At 31.0% G+C, this 18,333-nt stretch overlaps 1 protein-coding gene across 1 annotated transcript; it reads left to right on the top strand.

Annotated features, from left to right (window-relative positions):
* The first annotated feature begins 8,043 nt into the window (after positions 1 to 8,043).
* Positions 8,044 to 17,172, top strand: LOC127871415 (uncharacterized). The gene is made up of 2 exons (XM_052414327.1): positions 8,044 to 11,532; positions 16,839 to 17,172. Exon 1 carries the CDS (start codon positions 10,081 to 10,083, stop codon positions 11,131 to 11,133), a length of 1,053 nt encoding a protein of 350 aa, XP_052270287.1. The 5' UTR covers positions 8,044 to 10,080; the 3' UTR covers positions 11,134 to 11,532; positions 16,839 to 17,172.
* Positions 17,173 to 18,333: the final 1,161 nt, after the last annotated feature.

An 18,333-nucleotide genomic window follows, 5' to 3' on the forward strand; every position in this document is an offset into this window, starting at 1 on the left:
AATTCAATACTGCTCCAGCAGCTGGAGTTTCACTTCTTTATATTGCATTGCACAACAGTTTGATGTGTGCTGCGTGGATGCAGTAGCGTGTATCCCCCGTACATATCTTCGATGTTGTTATATTTTCAGCCTTCAGAGGCTGGTAGCGGTATTGTGTTTTTATTATTTTTTAAGAAACCTTGTTTAAGACCTTTCTTATACTTAGATTCTTATACATTCTCTGTACTTATAAAGTAAACGTGTATGTTCATCAATTGAGAGTTCTGCAGGTTATACTGAATTTTTACAGACCATTATCTGACAAGCTGCCTCTTACTCTTTTATGTATGTTGACTTGGCAATGTGTATTAATGTGATTATAAGATTGGTGGTTTCGCCAAATAAATAACCTATGGACAGATTGATTACAAAAAACCCGAAAGTTGTTCTCTCACCATTGAGAATTCCGATTACACGTAGTATTCATTTGCCGTTAAATTATAGACAATTACTTTTTTCTAAACCTACAGTCAAATTAAGTTACTTCGAACATCTTTCATTGGAGGTACAATGCGGCCTGGGTTCTAGTTCGCAGCGTAATTTAGCTCCGTGTAATCGGTATCCTACAATAAATAAGTGCAACTCCAGGAAGTGTTTATGTTGCAAGTTTTTAAATATGTCCTCTTTTATTCTTTCATCGGTTAATAACCGCAAATTTTCAGTTAATATTAAATCCGATGTCTCATGAAATTCTATGCATGTGGTTTATGTTATTACTTGAAATGTACCCTGTTTGTGGTGCGCAATACGTTGGGCAGACGGGTAGATCACTTAAAACACGTTTTAGGGAACATTTTTTTAAAATTAAAAATAACAATAAATTTTATAACTTCATTTACCAGCACTTTAATAAAACAGGTCATAGCGTAACTAATATTTCAATTCAACCTGTGGAGCAACTTATTTTTAATAATAGTACTTCAAGTCAGTGCCAATTAAAAGCAAGGTGCATGTCAGAATTTGAATGGATTAAACGTTTGCAATCAGCTTACCCACTTGGATTAAATGATAATATTCTAAATGTTGGAACAATTTCTAAAAATAAATCGATTAATTCATTTTCTCTGTTTAGTAAACGTCTAGGAAATAAACGTTCACATGGCATTAGGAAAAATGGTAACTTAAGGCGTAAATTTAAACGTCTGCTTTCTTTAAATGATTGCTACACAGTATTACAAAATGGGGGTAAACATAAATTACTAAGTGCACTTTGCTCTCTTTCTGTTTCTTCGTTGGCGCATATTGATAAGGAATGTAAACTTATTTTACTTCAATCTGACCCTCTATATGAATGTGCTTGTATTATTGAATCTTTCACTGACTACTATCTTAAACCTTTTATTGAAAATGTACTTAACAAAACTAGAAATCGTATCAAAATTGAGTTTTGTAACAAAGGTCTTGATTTAATTGACCTTCCTAAAATATTCAATGATAAAATGTACGTCGGTTGATTCCCCCTTATTTCCGCAATACTGAATCACCACTTATTTGCTACAAATATAGTAAACCTGTAAGAAGTATCGTTTTAATTATAATTCTATTTCCACAGATTTAAATGTAATAAGAAATTGTCCTACATTATGTGACTGTACTAGTTCTAAATATATATATGGTCCAGTTGGACATGTTATTACTGGGGACCTTAATTTCATTCAAAATAAAAACCTTAGAAATTTGCTACGCAGAGGCCCTAAGTACAGACTGCCTATTCCTGTTGATTTTGATGACTGCATTAAGAATATCGTAACTTCCTTACATGATTATTGCACTAAATGGTGCAGGAAGGAAAATGCTGAAATTACTGCACTCAATGATTGGAAAACAAAAATATTTAGTATGGCCATGAATAAAATATGTTTTTATGATACACATCCTTTGGCCCTACCACATTCACCTAAATTTAATAAACAAAATCTCTGTAAATTGCTTGAAGACTTAAAATCTAATTCGTCTTAGTTCCTGCTGATAAGGCTGCTAATAATGTTATCATAATATGACGAGTGTTTTATGTTCAAACTATTTCACAAGAACTTTCACAAACTACATCATATTGTGAGTACAATAAGCTACCTAATGAAATTATTACCGACCATATTGCCCAATGCATAAAGTTAAATGTAATAGTCAATATTACTGACAAGAAATTGCCATCACTTTACTGGATACCTAAATTACATAAGACGCCATATAAAAGTCGTTTTATCGCTAATTCAGTGTCTTGTACCACCAAACAATTATCAGTGTATCTTACATCTGCATTGAGTGCTATTAGATATCATATAGCTAAATTTTGTAATAAAGTTTATGAAAATAGTAATATTAACCTATTTTGGTCAATAAAAAACACCTTAGAAGTTATTGATAAAATTGAAAATAAAAAATATAAGGTGTCGCAGGTAAGTACTTATGATTTTTCGACACTATATACAACGCTTCCTCACGCTTTAATAAAATCCAAACTTGTTTCTTTGATTGAAAAAACTTTTGCTAGAGAGAAATGTTTGTATCTAGCTTTAAACACTAAAACAGCTTTTTTTACTAATCAGATATTAGATAATTACATCATTTGGACTGGTCTTGACTTTTGTGCAGCACTTACTTTTCTTTTGGATAACTTGTTTGTTGAATTTAATGGTAAAATATTTAAACAAATTATTGGCGTTCCTATGGGTACTAATTGTGCGCCACTTATAGCTGACCTTTTTTTATATTGTTATGAAAGCGAATTTATGTTAGAATTATCTAAAACCAAGCAAGTAGATTTGATTAATTGTTTTAACCTTACTAGTAGGTACATTGATGACATACTTAATTTAGATAATCCATTATTTGAACAATATATTCACAAAATCTACCCAAAAGAACTAGTCTTAAATAGATCGTGTATATCCAATACAGACGCTGCGTATTTAGACTTACATTTAACTATTAATAATAATTTGATCAAAACTAGTTTATACGACAAACGGGACGATTTTAACTTTGAAATTGTGAATTTTCCGTTTCTAGATGGCAACATCCCTAAAGGACCTTCCTATGGTATTTACATTTCGCAGTTGGTACGTTATGCCAGAGCATGTTCGTGTATTAAAGATTTTAATGATCGTAATCTAATATTAACTAAAAAATTGCTAAAACAAGGCTTTTTGTATCATAACTTAAGAAATAAATTTGCTAGATTTTACTCTAAGTATGGTGATTTAATTTCAAAATATAATGTTTCTTTAAAATGGCATTTAAATAATGGAATCTCCCATCCATCATTTTACGGAGATGTTTTGAAGCGTGTCCGCAAATTAAAATATGTTAAACCAAATGTTCATATTAAACTTTTCAATTTAATTAACTTGTTTTTATCAAAAGGATACGATGCTTATGTACTTAAAAACACGTGTTTGATGGTTTTCGATTCACTATATCTTTCTTCCCTTAAAATTTGGAATCATTAGTGATATTATAGGCATTTTTCACTGTTGAATAAAATTGTGTCATTGTGTCGTATGAACAAATCTGCATGAATACTACAATATAGGCATTTGTCACTGTTGAATAAAATTGTGTCATTGTGTCGTATGAACAAATCTGCATGTAAACTACATTTGGACTCAAATCGTACATCAAATCATTTCTGTCTTCAGTTGTCAAAACACCTATATACTGTTTGATTCCAATAATGTCGCTTTAATGGAATTACCATTTGTATTCATTTGCTTCTTAATATTAAATCACGTAAACTTGTTTTATTAGTAATACAGCCCGATTAATATTTTTATTTAGTACTGCCCTTGGAATTTGTTCACGTCATTATGCCATTATGGATTTTTGTGACGTCATACGACCGACTTTCCCAGTTGTAATCTACATGCATAGGTCATTGGGTTTATAACGTTCCATTTTATTTATATTTTCTCTCTGATAGGCGTTTCTTGTTTGATTTAATTATTTTTAATTTGTTTAGCAGTCACATAAACAACCAAGCTATGTAATATGGAATTTTTACACCCATTATTGCTGCTTCTTCCTGTATTTGCGCGATGATTATCTGAGATATTAACTCTATGATTCTACATTCTCAAATCTTTTCTATAAAGAAGGAATGTAGTTGACAATTGTTAATAGTTTTATTTGATCGTTCGTCAAAAAGTTGTAATTCTGTTACTCTTGTATCTTCAATGCAATTGAGTAATAGTAATTAAATAGTAATTAAATTGAATGCGTTTTAATTCCCTTTTATTATTGTTTAATTTGAGTTACAATGCTATGACGTTAAATTTTATTTACACTTGAATGTATTATGAATATTGCTGGGCCAAGTGTGAGGTTGAGCGCTCTATAACCAGGTTTAAACCCCCAATGCTTTGCATTGACCGTTCCAAGGCGGTGACCCCAGCTTTATTCATATTTTGTGTTTATGTTGGTTTGTATTGTGCTGTATTGTGCTGTTTTGTACTGTTTGGGCAATCGGTCACTTGCCTTAAATAAAGGACCAACTAATTGTTTTTAATGAAAATTCAATACTGCTCCAGCAGCTGGAGTTTCACTTCTTTATATTGCATTGCACAACAGTTTGATGTGTGCTGCGTGGATGCAGTAGCGTGTATCCCCGTACATATCTTCGATGTTGTTATATTTTCAGCCTTCAGAGGCTGGTAGCGGTATTGTGTTTTTATTATTTTTTAAGAAACCTTGTTTAAGACCTTTCTTATACTTAGATTCTTATACATTCTCTGTACTTATAAAGTAAACGTGTATGTTCATCAATTGAGAGTTCTGCAGGTTATACTGAATTTTTACAGACCATTATCTGACAAGCTGCCTCTTACTCTTTTATGTATGTTGACTTGGCAATGTGTATTAATGTGATTATAAGATTGGTGGTTTCGCCAAATAAATAACCTATGGACAGATTGATTACAAAAAACCCGAAAGTTGTTCTCTCACCATTGAGAATTCCGATTACACGTAGTATTCATTTGCCGTTAAATTATAGACAATTACTTTTTTCTAAACCTACAGTCAAATTAAGTTTACTTCGAACATCTTTCATTGGAGGTACAATGCGGCTGGGTTCTAGTTCGCAGCGTAATTTAGCTCCGTGTAATCGGTATCCTACAATAAATAAGTGCAACTCCAGGAAGTGTTTATGTTGCAAGTTTTTAAATATGTCCTCTTTTATTCTTTCATCGGTTAATAACCGCAAATTTTCAGTTAATATTAAATCCGATGTCTCATGAAATTCTATGCATGTGGTTTATGTTATTACTTGAAATGTACCCTGTTGTGGTGCGCAATACGTTGGGCAGACGGGTAGATCACTTAAAACACGTTTTAGGGAACATTTTTTTAAAATTAAAAATAACAATAAATTTTATAACTTCATTTACCAGCACTTTAATAAAACAGGTCATAGCGTAACTAATATTTCAATTCAACCTGTGGAGCAACTTATTTTTAATAATAGTACTTCAAGTCAGTGCCAATTAAAAGCAAGGTGCATGTCAGAATTTGAATGGATTAAACGTTTGCAATCAGCTTACCCACTTGGATTAAATGATAATATTCTAAATGTTGGAACAATTTCTAAAAATAAATCGATTAATTCATTTTCTCTGTTTAGTAAACGTCTAGGAAATAAACGTTCACATGGCATTAGGAAAATGGTAACTTAAGGCGTAAATTTAAACGTCTGCTTTCTTTAAATGATTGCTACACAGTATTACAAAATGGGGGTAAACATAAATTACTAAGTGCACTTTGCTCTCTTTCTGTTTCTTCGTTGGCGCATATTGATAAGGAATGTAAACTTATTTTACTTCAATCTGACCCTCTATATGAATGTGCTTGTATTATTGAATCTTTCACTGACTACTATCTTAAACCTTTTATTGAAAATGTACTTAACAAAACTAGAAATCGTATCAAAATTGAGTTTTGTAACAAAGGTCTTGATTTAATTGACCTTCCTAAAATATTCAATGATAAAAATGTACGTCGGTTGATTCCCCCTTATTTCCGCAATACTGAATCACCACTTATTTGCTACAAATATAGTAAACCTGTAAGAAGTATCGTTTTTAATTATAATTCTATTTCCACAGATTTAAATGTAATAAGAAATTGTCCTACATTATGTGACTGTACTAGTTCTAAATATATATATGGTCCAGTTGGACATGTTATTACTGGGGACCTTAATTTCATTCAAAATAAAAACCTTAGAAATTTGCTACGCAGAGGCCCTAAGTACAGACTGCCTATTCCTGTTGATTTTGATGACTGCATTAAGAATATCGTAACTTCCTTACATGATTATTGCACTAAATGGTGCAGGAAGGAAAATGCTGAAATTACTGCACTCAATGATTGGAAAACAAAAATATTTAGTATGGCCATGAATAAAATATGTTTTTATGATACACATCCTTTGGCCCTACCACATTCACCTAAATTTAATAAACAAAATCTCTGTAAATTGCTTGAAGACTTAAAATCTAAATTCGTCTTAGTTCCTGCTGATAAGGCTGCTAATAATGTTATCATAATATGACGAGTGTTTTATGTTCAAACTATTTCACAAGAACTTTCACAAACTACATCATATTGTGAGTACAATAAGCTACCTAATGAAATTATTACCGACCATATTGCCCAATGCATAAAGTTAAATGTAATAGTCAATATTACTGACAAGAAATTGCCATCACTTTACTGGATACCTAAATTACATAAGACGCCATATAAAAGTCGTTTTATCGCTAATTCAGTGTCTTGTACCACCAAACAATTATCAGTGTATCTTACATCTGCATTGAGTGCTATTAGATATCATATAGCTAAATTTGTAATAAAGTTTATGAAAATAGTAATATTAACCTATTTTGGTCAATAAAAAACACCTTAGAAGTTATTGATAAAATTGAAAATAAAAAATATAAGGTGTCGCAGGTAAGTACTTATGATTTTTCGACACTATATACAACGCTTCCTCACGCTTTAATAAAATCCAAACTTGTTTCTTTGATTGAAAAAACTTTTGCTAGAGAGAAATGTTTGTATCTAGCTTTAAACACTAAAACAGCTTTTTTTACTAATCAGATATTAGATAATTACATCATTTGGACTGGTCTTGACTTTTGTGCAGCACTTACTTTTCTTTTGGATAACTTGTTTGTTGAATTTAATGGTAAAATATTTAAACAAATTATTGGCGTTCCTATGGGTACTAATTGTGCGCCACTTATAGCTGACCTTTTTTTATATTGTTATGAAAGCGAATTTATGTTAGAATTATCTAAAACCAAGCAAGTAGATTTGATTAATTGTTTTAACCTTACTAGTAGGTACATTGATGACATACTTAATTTAGATAATCCATTATTTGAACAATATATTCACAAAATCTACCCAAAAGAACTAGTCTTAAATAGATCGTGTATATCCAATACAGACGCTGCGTATTTAGACTTACATTTAACTATTAATAATAATTTGATCAAAACTAGTTTATACGACAAACGGGACGATTTTAACTTTGAAATTGTGAATTTTCCGTTTCTAGATGGCAACATCCCTAAAGGACCTTCCTATGGTATTTACATTTCGCAGTTGGTACGTTATGCCAGAGCATGTTCGTGTATTAAAGATTTTAATGATCGTAATCTAATATTAACTAAAAAATTGCTAAAACAAGGCTTTTTGTATCATAACTTAAGAAATAAATTTGCTAGATTTTACTCTAAGTATGGTGATTTAATTTCAAAATATAATGTTTCTTTAAAATGGCATTTAAATAATGGAATCTCCCATCCATCATTTTACGGAGATGTTTTGAAGCGTGTCCGCAAATTAAAATATGTTAAACCAAATGTTCATATTAAACTTTTCAATTTAATTAACTTGTTTTTATCAAAAGGATACGATGCTTATGTACTTAAAAACACGTGTTTGATGGTTTTCGATTCACTATATCTTTCTTCCCTTAAAATTAGGAATCATTAGTGATATTATAGGCATTTTTCACTGTTGAATAAAATTGTGTCATTGTGTCGTATGAACAAATCTGCATGAATACTACATTATAGGCATTTGTCACTGTTGAATAAAATTGTGTCATTGTGTCGTATGAACAAATCTGCATGTAAACTACATTTGGACTCAAATCGTACATCAAATCATTTCTGTCTTCAGTTGTCAAAACACCTATATACTGTTTGATTCCAATAATGTCGCTTTAATGGAATTACCATTTGTATTCATTTGCTTCTTAATATTAAATCACGTAAACTTGTTTTATTAGTAATACAGCCCGATTAATATTTTTATTTAGTACTGCCCTTGGAATTTGTTCACGTCATTATGCCATTATGGATTTTTGTGACGTCATACGACCGACTTTCCCAGTTGTAATCTACATGCATAGGTCATTGGGTTTATAACGTTCCATTTTATTTATATTTTCTCTCTGATAGGCGTTTCTTGTTTGATTTAATTATTTTTAATTTGTTTAGCAGTCACATAAACAACCAAGCTATGTAATATGGAATTTTTACACCCATTATTGCTGCTTCTTCCTGTATTTGCGCGATGATTATCTGAGATATTAACTCTATGATTCTACATTCTCAAATCTTTTCTATAAAGAAGGAATGTAGTTGACAATTGTTAATAGTTTTATTTGATCGTTCGTCAAAAAGTTGTAATTCTGTTACTCTTGTATCTTCAATGCAATTGAGTAATTAAATAGTAATTAAATTGAATGCGTTTTAATTCCCTTTTATTATTGTTTAATTAGAGTTACAATGCTATGACGTTAAATTTTATTTACACTTGAATGTATTATGAATATTGCTGGGCCAAGTGTGAGGTTGAGCGCTCTATAACCAGGTTTAAACCCCCAATGCTTTGCATTGACCGTTCCAAGGCGGTGACCCCAGCTTTATTCATATTTTGTGTTTATGTTGGTTTGTATTGTGCTGTATTGTGCTGTTTTGTACTGTTTGGGCAATCGGTCACTTGCCTTAAATAAAGGACCAACTAATTGTTTTTAATGAAAATTCAATACTGCTCCAGCAGCTGGAGTTTCACTTCTTTATATTGCATTGCACAACAGTTTGATGTGTGCTGCGTGGATGCAGTAGCGTGTATCCCCGTACATATCTTCGATGTTGTTATATTTTCAGCCTTCAGAGGCTGGTAGCGGTATTGTGTTTTTATTATTTTTTAAGAAACCTTGTTTAAGACCTTTCTTATACTTAGATTCTTATACATTCTCTGTACTTATAAAGTAAACGTGTATGTTCATCAATTGAGAGTTCTGCAGGTTATACTGAATTTTTACAGACCATTATCTGACAAGCTGCCTCTTACTCTTTTATGTATGTTGACTTGGCAATGTGTATTAATGTGATTATAAGATTGGTGGTTTCGCCAAATAAATAACCTATGGACAGATTGATTACAAAAAACCCGAAAGTTGTTCTCTCACCATTGAGAATTCCGATTACACGTAGTATTCATTTGCCGTTAAATTATAGACAATTACTTTTTTCTAAACCTACAGTCAAATTAAGTTTACTTCGAACATCTTTCATTGGAGGTACAATGCGGCTGGGTTCTAGTTCGCAGCGTAATTTAGCTCCGTGTAATCGGTATCCTACAATAAATAAGTGCAACTCCAGGAAGTGTTTATGTTGCAAGTTTTTAAATATGTCCTCTTTTATTCTTTCATCGGTTAATAACCGCAAATTTTCAGTTAATATTAAATCCGATGTCTCATGAAATTCTATGCATGTGGTTTATGTTATTACTTGAAATGTACCCTGTTGTGGTGCGCAATACGTTGGGCAGACGGGTAGATCACTTAAAACACGTTTTAGGGAACATTTTTTTAAAATTAAAAATAACAATAAATTTTATAACTTCATTTACCAGCACTTTAATAAAACAGGTCATAGCGTAACTAATATTTCAATTCAACCTGTGGAGCAACTTATTTTTAATAATAGTACTTCAAGTCAGTGCCAATTAAAAGCAAGGTGCATGTCAGAATTTGAATGGATTAAACGTTTGCAATCAGCTTACCCACTTGGATTAAATGATAATATTCTAAATGTTGGAACAATTTCTAAAAATAAATCGATTAATTCATTTTCTCTGTTTAGTAAACGTCTAAGAAATAAACGTTCACATGGCATTAGGAAAAATGGTAACTTAAGGCGTAAATTTAAACGTCTGCTTTCTTTAAATGATTGCTACACAGTATTACAAAATGGGGGTAAACATAAATTACTAAGTGCACTTTGCTCTCTTTCTGTTTCTTCGTTGGCGCATATTGATAAGGAATGTAAACTTATTTTACTTCAATCTGACCCTCTATATGAATGTGCTTGTATTATTGAATCTTTCACTGACTACTATCTTAAACCTTTTATTGAAAATGTACTTAACAAAACTAGAAATCGTATCAAAATTGAGTTTTGTAACAAAGGTCTTGATTTAATTGACCTTCCTAAAATATTCAATGATAAAAATGTACGTCGGTTGATTCCCCCTTATTTCCGCAATACTGAATCACCACTTATTTGCTACAAATATAGTAAACCTGTAAGAAGTATCGTTTTTAATTATAATTCTATTTCCACAGATTTAAATGTAATAAGAAATTGTCCTACATTATGTGACTGTACTAGTTCTAAATATATATATGGTCCAGTTGGACATGTTATTACTGGGGACCTTAATTTCATTCAAAATAAAAACCTTAGAAATTTGCTACGCAGAGGCCCTAAGTACAGACTGCCTATTCCTGTTGATTTTGATGACTGCATTAAGAATATCGTAACTTCCTTACATGATTATTGCACTAAATGGTGCAGGAAGGAAAATGCTGAAATTACTGCACTCAATGATTGGAAAACAAAAATATTTAGTATGGCCATGAATAAAATATGTTTTTATGATACACATCCTTTGGCCCTACCACATTCACCTAAATTTAATAAACAAAATCTCTGTAAATTGCTTGAAGACTTAAAATCTAAATTCGTCTTAGTTCCTGCTGATAAGGCTGCTAATAATGTTATCATAATATGACGAGTGTTTTATGTTCAAACTATTTCACAAGAACTTTCACAAACTACATCATATTGTGAGTACAATAAGCTACCTAATGAAATTATTACCGACCATATTGCCCAATGCATAAAGTTAAATGTAATAGTCAATATTACTGACAAGAAATTGCCATCACTTTACTGGATACCTAAATTACATAAGACGCCATATAAAAGTCGTTTTATCGCTAATTCAGTGTCTTGTACCACCAAACAATTATCAGTGTATCTTACATCTGCATTGAGTGCTATTAGATATCATATAGCTAAATTGTGTAATAAAGTTTATGAAAATAGTAATATTAACCTATTTTGGTCAATAAAAAACACCTTAGAAGTTATTGATAAAATTGAAAATAAAAAATATAAGGTGTCGCAGGTAAGTACTTATGATTTTTCGACACTATATACAACGCTTCCTCACGCTTTAATAAAATCCAAACTTGTTTCTTTGATTAAAAAAACTTTTGCTAGAGAGAAATGTTTGTATCTAGCTTTAAACACTAAAACAGCTTTTTTTACTAATCAGATATTAGATAATTACATCATTTGGACTGGTCTTGACTTTTGTGCAGCACTTACTTTTCTTTTGGATAACTTGTTTGTTGAATTTAATGGTAAAATATTTAAACAAATTATTGGCGTTCCTATGGGTACTAATTGTGCGCCACTTATAGCTGACCTTTTTTTATATTGTTATGAAAGCGAATTTATGTTAGAATTATCTAAAACCAAGCAAGTAGATTTGATTAATTGTTTTAACCTTACTAGTAGGTACATTGATGACATACTTAATTTAGATAATCCATTATTTGAACAATATATTCACAAAATCTACCCAAAAGAACTAGTCTTAAATAGATCGTGTATATCCAATACAGACGCTGCGTATTTAGACTTACATTTAACTATTAATAATAATTTGATCAAAACTAGTTTATACGACAAACGGGACGATTTTAACTTTGAAATTGTGAATTTTCCGTTTCTAGATGGCAACATCCCTAAAGGACCTTCCTATGGTATTTACATTTCGCAGTTGGTACGTTATGCCAGAGCATGTTCGTGTATTAAAGATTTTAATGATCGTAATCTAATATTAACTAAAAAATTGCTAAAACAAGGCTTTTTGTATCATAACTTAAGAAATAAATTTGCTAGATTTTACTCTAAGTATGGTGATTTAATTTCGAAATATAATGTTTCTTTAAAATGGCATTTAAATAATGGAATCTCCCATCCATCATTTTACGGAGATGTTTTGAAGCGTGTCCGCAAATTAAAATATGTTAAACCAAATGTTCATATTAAACTTTTCAATTTAATTAACTTGTTTTTATCGAAAGGATACGATGCTTATGTACTTAAAAACACGTGTTTGATGGTTTTCGATTCACTATATCTTTCTTCCCTTAAAATTTGGAATCATTAGTGATATTATAGGCATTTTTCACTGTTGAATAAAATTGTGTCATTGTGTCGTATGAACAAATCTGCATGAATACTACATTATAGGCATTTGTCACTGTTGAATAAAATTGTGTCATTGTGTCGTATGAACAAATCTGCATGTAAACTACATTTGGACTCAAATCGTACATCAAATCATTTCTGTCTTCAGTTGTCAAAACACCTATATACTGTTTGATTCCAATAATGTCGCTTTAATGGAATTACCATTTGTATTCATTTGCTTCTTAATATTAAATCACGTAAACTTGTTTTATTAGTAATACAGCCCGATTAATATTTTTATTTAGTACTGCCCTTGGAATTTGTTCACGTCATTATGCCATTATGGATTTTTGTGACGTCATACGACCGACTTTCCCAGTTGTAATCTACATGCATAGGTCATTGGGTTTATAACGTTCCATTTTATTTATATTTTCTCTCTGATAGGCGTTTCTTGTTTGATTTAATTATTTTTAATTTGTTTAGCAGTCACATAAACAACCAAGCTATGTAATATGGAATTTTTACACCCATTATTGCTGCTTCTTCCTGTATTTGCGCGATGATTATCTGAGATATTAACTCTATGATTCTACATTCTCAAATCTTTTCTATAAAGAAGGAATGTAGTTGACAATTGTTAATAGTTTTATTTGATCGTTCGTCAAAAAGTTGTAATTCTGTTACTCTTGTATCTTCAATGCAATTGAGTAATTAAATAGTAATTAAATTGAATGCGTTTTAATTCCCTTTTATTATTGTTTAATTTGAGTTACAATGCTATGACGTTAAATTTTATTTACACTTGAATGTATTATGAATATTGCTGGGCCAAGTGTGAGGTTGAGCGCTCTATAACCAGGTTTAAACCCCCAATGCTTTGCATTGACCGTTCCAAGGCGGTGACCCCAGCTTTATTCATATTTTGTGTTTATGTTGGTTTGTATTGTGCTGTATTGTGCTGTTTTGTACTGTTTGGGCAATCGGTCACTTGCCTTAAATAAAGGACCAACTAATTGTTTTTAATGAAAATTCAATACTGCTCCAGCAGCTGGAGTTTCGCTTCTTTATATTGATATCTCTGATGATCAAGTTACTCTTGGTAATATGAATTATAGTTGTTTATTATATGCTGATGATTTGTTGTTGTTATCAACTAGTTCTAATCGACTACAGCGGTGTATAACAAAGCTAGAGCACTTTTGTGATAATAATGGTCTTGTTGTTGATTTGAAAAAGACAAAAATAATTACGTTTTGTAAAAGTGTTAGAATATCTAAGGAAATGTACTTTCATAAAGATTTTGAAATTCAGCATGTTACTTCCTATAAATATCTTGGAATTATCTTCGCATCCTCGGGAACATTTAGTTATTGCCAAATTGATCCTTACAATAGGGCTAGAAAGGCAAGTTTCAAACTGAGTAAAATATTTGGGCAATTACATCAACGGGTTGATACAGTTTTGCATCTTTTTGAGCACACTATCAAACCTATACTTTTATATGGAAGTGAAATATGGGGAACAGTGAATAGCAATAGTCCAATAGTTAAGAAGGACACTTATAATCTTTTGAAATCTTTTGAAAATACGTATTGTGAAGTTTTTAAAATATGTTTTAAGTGTTCATAAGCGAACGTCTAATGATGCTGTATATGGTGAACTGGGACGTTATCCTTTATATGTTGATATTATATGTAATACTGTTAAATATAATCAGAGAATGTATTCTGGTAAAGTAAGTGCCTTATTGTCAGCTGCCTTTAGTGAAGGAAATATACTTTTTAATAGTGATAAGAACAGCTAGGTCACAAGTGTTAATCATATTTTCAAAAGTCTTAATTTATCCTCTACTAGTTTGCATAAACGAATTTGCATTCTCTGGTAAAGCGAAAGTTAGTGTCCCTGTATAAATCAACTTGGCGATCAAGAATTACTAGCACGAGTGGTAAACTAAGAACTTATTCCCTGTTCAAAAACACATGTTGTAAAGAGCCATACTTCTATACTTTAAAAAATAGAGATATCAGAGTTTTATTTACAAAGATTAGAGTAAGCTGTCATAAATTAAGAATTGAAACTGGCAGATATCAGAAAATCCCAGCTGAACAGCGTTTCTGTACTTGCTATGCAAGTTGCAAGTTATGCCATAATGCCCTAAGTATTAACCGCAAATTTTCAGTTAATATTAAATCCGATGTCTCATGAAATTCTATGCATGTGGTTTATGTTATTACTTGAAATGTACCCTGTTGTGGTGCGCAATACGTTGGGCAGACGGGTAGATCACTTAAAACACGTTTTAGGGAACATTTTTTTTTCATTAAAAATAACAATAAATTTTATAACTTCATTTACCAGCACTTTAATAAAACAGGTCATAGCGTAACAAATATTTCAATTCAACCTGTGGAGCAACTTATTTTTAATGATAGTACTTCAAGTCAGTGCCAATTAAAAGCGAGGTGCATGTCAGAATTTGAATGGATTAAACGTTTGCAATCAGCTTACCCACTTGGATTAAATGATAATATTCTAAATGTTGGAACAATTTCTAAAAATAAATCGATTAATTCATTTTCTCTGTTTAGTAAACGTCTAAAAAATAAACGTTCACATGGCATAAGGAAAAATGGTAACTTAAGGCGTAAATTTAAACGTCTGCTTTCTTTAAATGATTGCTACACAGTATTATAAAATGGGGGTAAACATAAATTACTAAGTGCACTTTGCTCTCTTTCTGTTTCTTCGTTGGCGCATATTGATAAGGAATGTAAACTTATTTTACTTCAATCTGACCCTCTATATGAATGTGCTTGTATTATTGAATCTTTCACTGACTACTATCTTAAACCTTTTATTGAAAATGTACTTAACAAAACTAGAAATCGTATCAAAATTGAGTTTTGTAACAAAGGTCTTGATTTAATTGACCTTCCTAAAATATTCAATGATAAAAATGTACGTCGGTTGATTCCCCCTTATTTCCGCAATACTGAATCACCACTTATTTGCTACAAATATAGTAAACCTGTAAGAAGTATCGTTTTTAATTATAATTCTATTTCCGCAGATATAAATGTAATAAGAAATTGTCCTACATTATGTGACTGTACTAGTTCTAAATATATATATGGTCCAGTTGGACATGTTATTACTGGGGACCTTAATTTCATTCAAAATAAAAACCTTAGAAATTTGCTACGCAGAGGCCCTAAGTACAGACTGCCTATTCCTGTTGATTTTGATGACTGCATTAAGAATATCGTAACATCCTTACATGATTATTGCAATAAATGGTGCAGGAAGGAAAATGCTGAAATTACTGCACTCAATGATTGGAAAACAAAAATATTTAGTATGGCCATGAATAAAATATGTTTTTATGATACACATCCTTTGGCACTACCACATTCACCTAAATTTAATAAACAAAATCTCTGTAAATTGCTTGAAATATAAAGAAGTGAAACTCCAGCTGCTGGAGCAGTATTGAATTTTCATTAAAAACAATTAGTTGGTCCTTTATTTAAGGCAAGTGACCGATTGCCCAAACAGTACAAAACAGCACAATACAGCACAATACAAACCAACATAAACACAAAATATGAATAAAGCTGGGGTCACCGCCTTGGAACGGTCAATGCAAAGCATTGGGGGTGTAAACCTGGTTATAGAGCGCTCAACCTCACACTTGGCCCAGCAATATTCATAATACATTCAAGTGTAAATAAAATTTAACGTCATAGCATTATTCAAGTGTAAGACTTAAAATCTAAATTCGTCTTAGTTCCTGCTGATAAGGCTGCTAATAATGTTATCATAATATGACGAGTGTTTTATGTTCAAACTATTTCACAAGAACTTTCACAAACTACATCATATTGTGAGTACAATAAGCAACCTAATGAAATTATTACCGACCATATTGCCCAATGCATAAAGTTACATGTAATAGTCAATATTACTGACAAGACATTGCCATCACTTTACTGGATACCTAAATTACATAAGACGCCATATAAAAGTCGTTTTATCGCTAATTCAGTGTCTTGTACCACCAAACAATTATCAGTGTATCTTACATCTGCATTGAGTGCTATTAGATATCATATAGCTAAATTTTGTAATAAAGTTTATGAAAATAGTAATATTAACCTATTTTGGTCAATAAAAAACACCTTAGAAGTTATTGATAAAATTGAAAATAAAAAATATAAGGTGTCACAGGTAAGTACTTATGATTTTTCGACACTATATACAACGCTTCCTCACGCTTTAATAAAATCCAAACTTGTTTCTTTGATTGAAAAAACTTTTGCTAGAGAGAAATGTTTGTATCTAGCTTTAAACACTAAAACAGCTTTTTTTACTAATCAGATATTAGATAATTACATCATTTGGACTGGTCTTGACTTTTGTGCAGCACTTACTTTTCTTTTGGATAACTTGTTTGTTGAATTTAATGGTAAAATATTTAAACAAATTATTGGCGTTCCTATGGGTACTAATTGTGCGCCACTTATAGCTGACCTTTTTTTATATTGTTATGAAAGCGAATTTATGTTAGAATTATCTAAAACTAAGCAAGTAGATTTGATTAATTGTTTTAACCTTACTAGTAGGTACATTGATGACATACTTAATTTAGATAATCCATTATTAGAACAATATATTCACAAAATCTACCCAAAAGAACTAGTCTTAAATAGATCGTGTATATCCAACACAGACGCTGCGTATTTAGACTTACATTTAACTATTAATAATAATTTGATCAAAACTAGTTTATACGACAAACGGGACGATTTTAACTTTGAAATTGTAAATTTTCCGTTTCTAGATGGCAACATCCCTAAAGGACCTTCCTGTGGTATTTACATTTCGCAGTTGGTACGTTATGCCAGAGCATGTTCGTGTATTAAAGATTTTAATGATCGTAATCTAATATTAACTAAAAAATTGCTAAAACAAGGCTTTTTGTATCATAACCTAAGAAATAAATTTGCTAGATTTTACTCTAAGTATTGATTCAATTTCAAAATATAATGTTTCTTTAAAATGGCATTTAAATAATGGAATCTCCAATCCATCATTTTACGGAGATGTTTTGAAGCGTGTCCGCAAATTAAAATATGTTAAACCAAATGTTCATATTAAACTTTTAAATTTAATTAACTTGTTTTTATCAAAAGGATATGATGCTTATGTACTTTAAAACACGTGTTTGATGGTTTTCGATTCACTATATCTTTCTTCCCTTAAAATTTGGAATCATTAGTGATATTATAGGCATTTTTCACTGTTGATTAAAATTGTGTCATTGTGTCGTATGAACAAATCTGCATGAATACTACATTATAGGCATTTTTCACTGTTGAATAAAATTGTGTCATTGTGTCGTATGAACAAATCTGAATGTAAACTACATTTGGACTCAAATCGTACATCAAATCATTTCTGTCTTCAGTTGTCAAAACACCTATATACTGTTTGATTCCAATAATGTCGCTTTAATGGAATTACCATTTTTATTCATTTGCTTCTTAATATTAAATCACCTAAACTTGTTTTATTAGTAGCACAGCCCCATTAATATTTTTATTTAGTACTGCCCTTGGAATTTGTCACGTCATTATGGATTTTTGTGACGTCATACAACCGACTTTCCCAGTTGTAATCTACATGCATAGGTCATTGGGTTTATAACGTTCCATTTTATTTA

Source organism: Dreissena polymorpha, chromosome 3, assembly GCF_020536995.1.
Source record: "Dreissena polymorpha isolate Duluth1 chromosome 3, UMN_Dpol_1.0, whole genome shotgun sequence".
Taxonomy (NCBI): domain Eukaryota; kingdom Metazoa; phylum Mollusca; class Bivalvia; order Myida; family Dreissenidae; genus Dreissena; species Dreissena polymorpha.

Excerpts from the sequence above, each read along its gene's own strand:
- LOC127871415 (XM_052414327.1), top strand. The coding sequence starts at position 10,081 with ATGTCAGAATTTGAATGGATTAAACGTTTGCAATCAGCTTACCCACTT.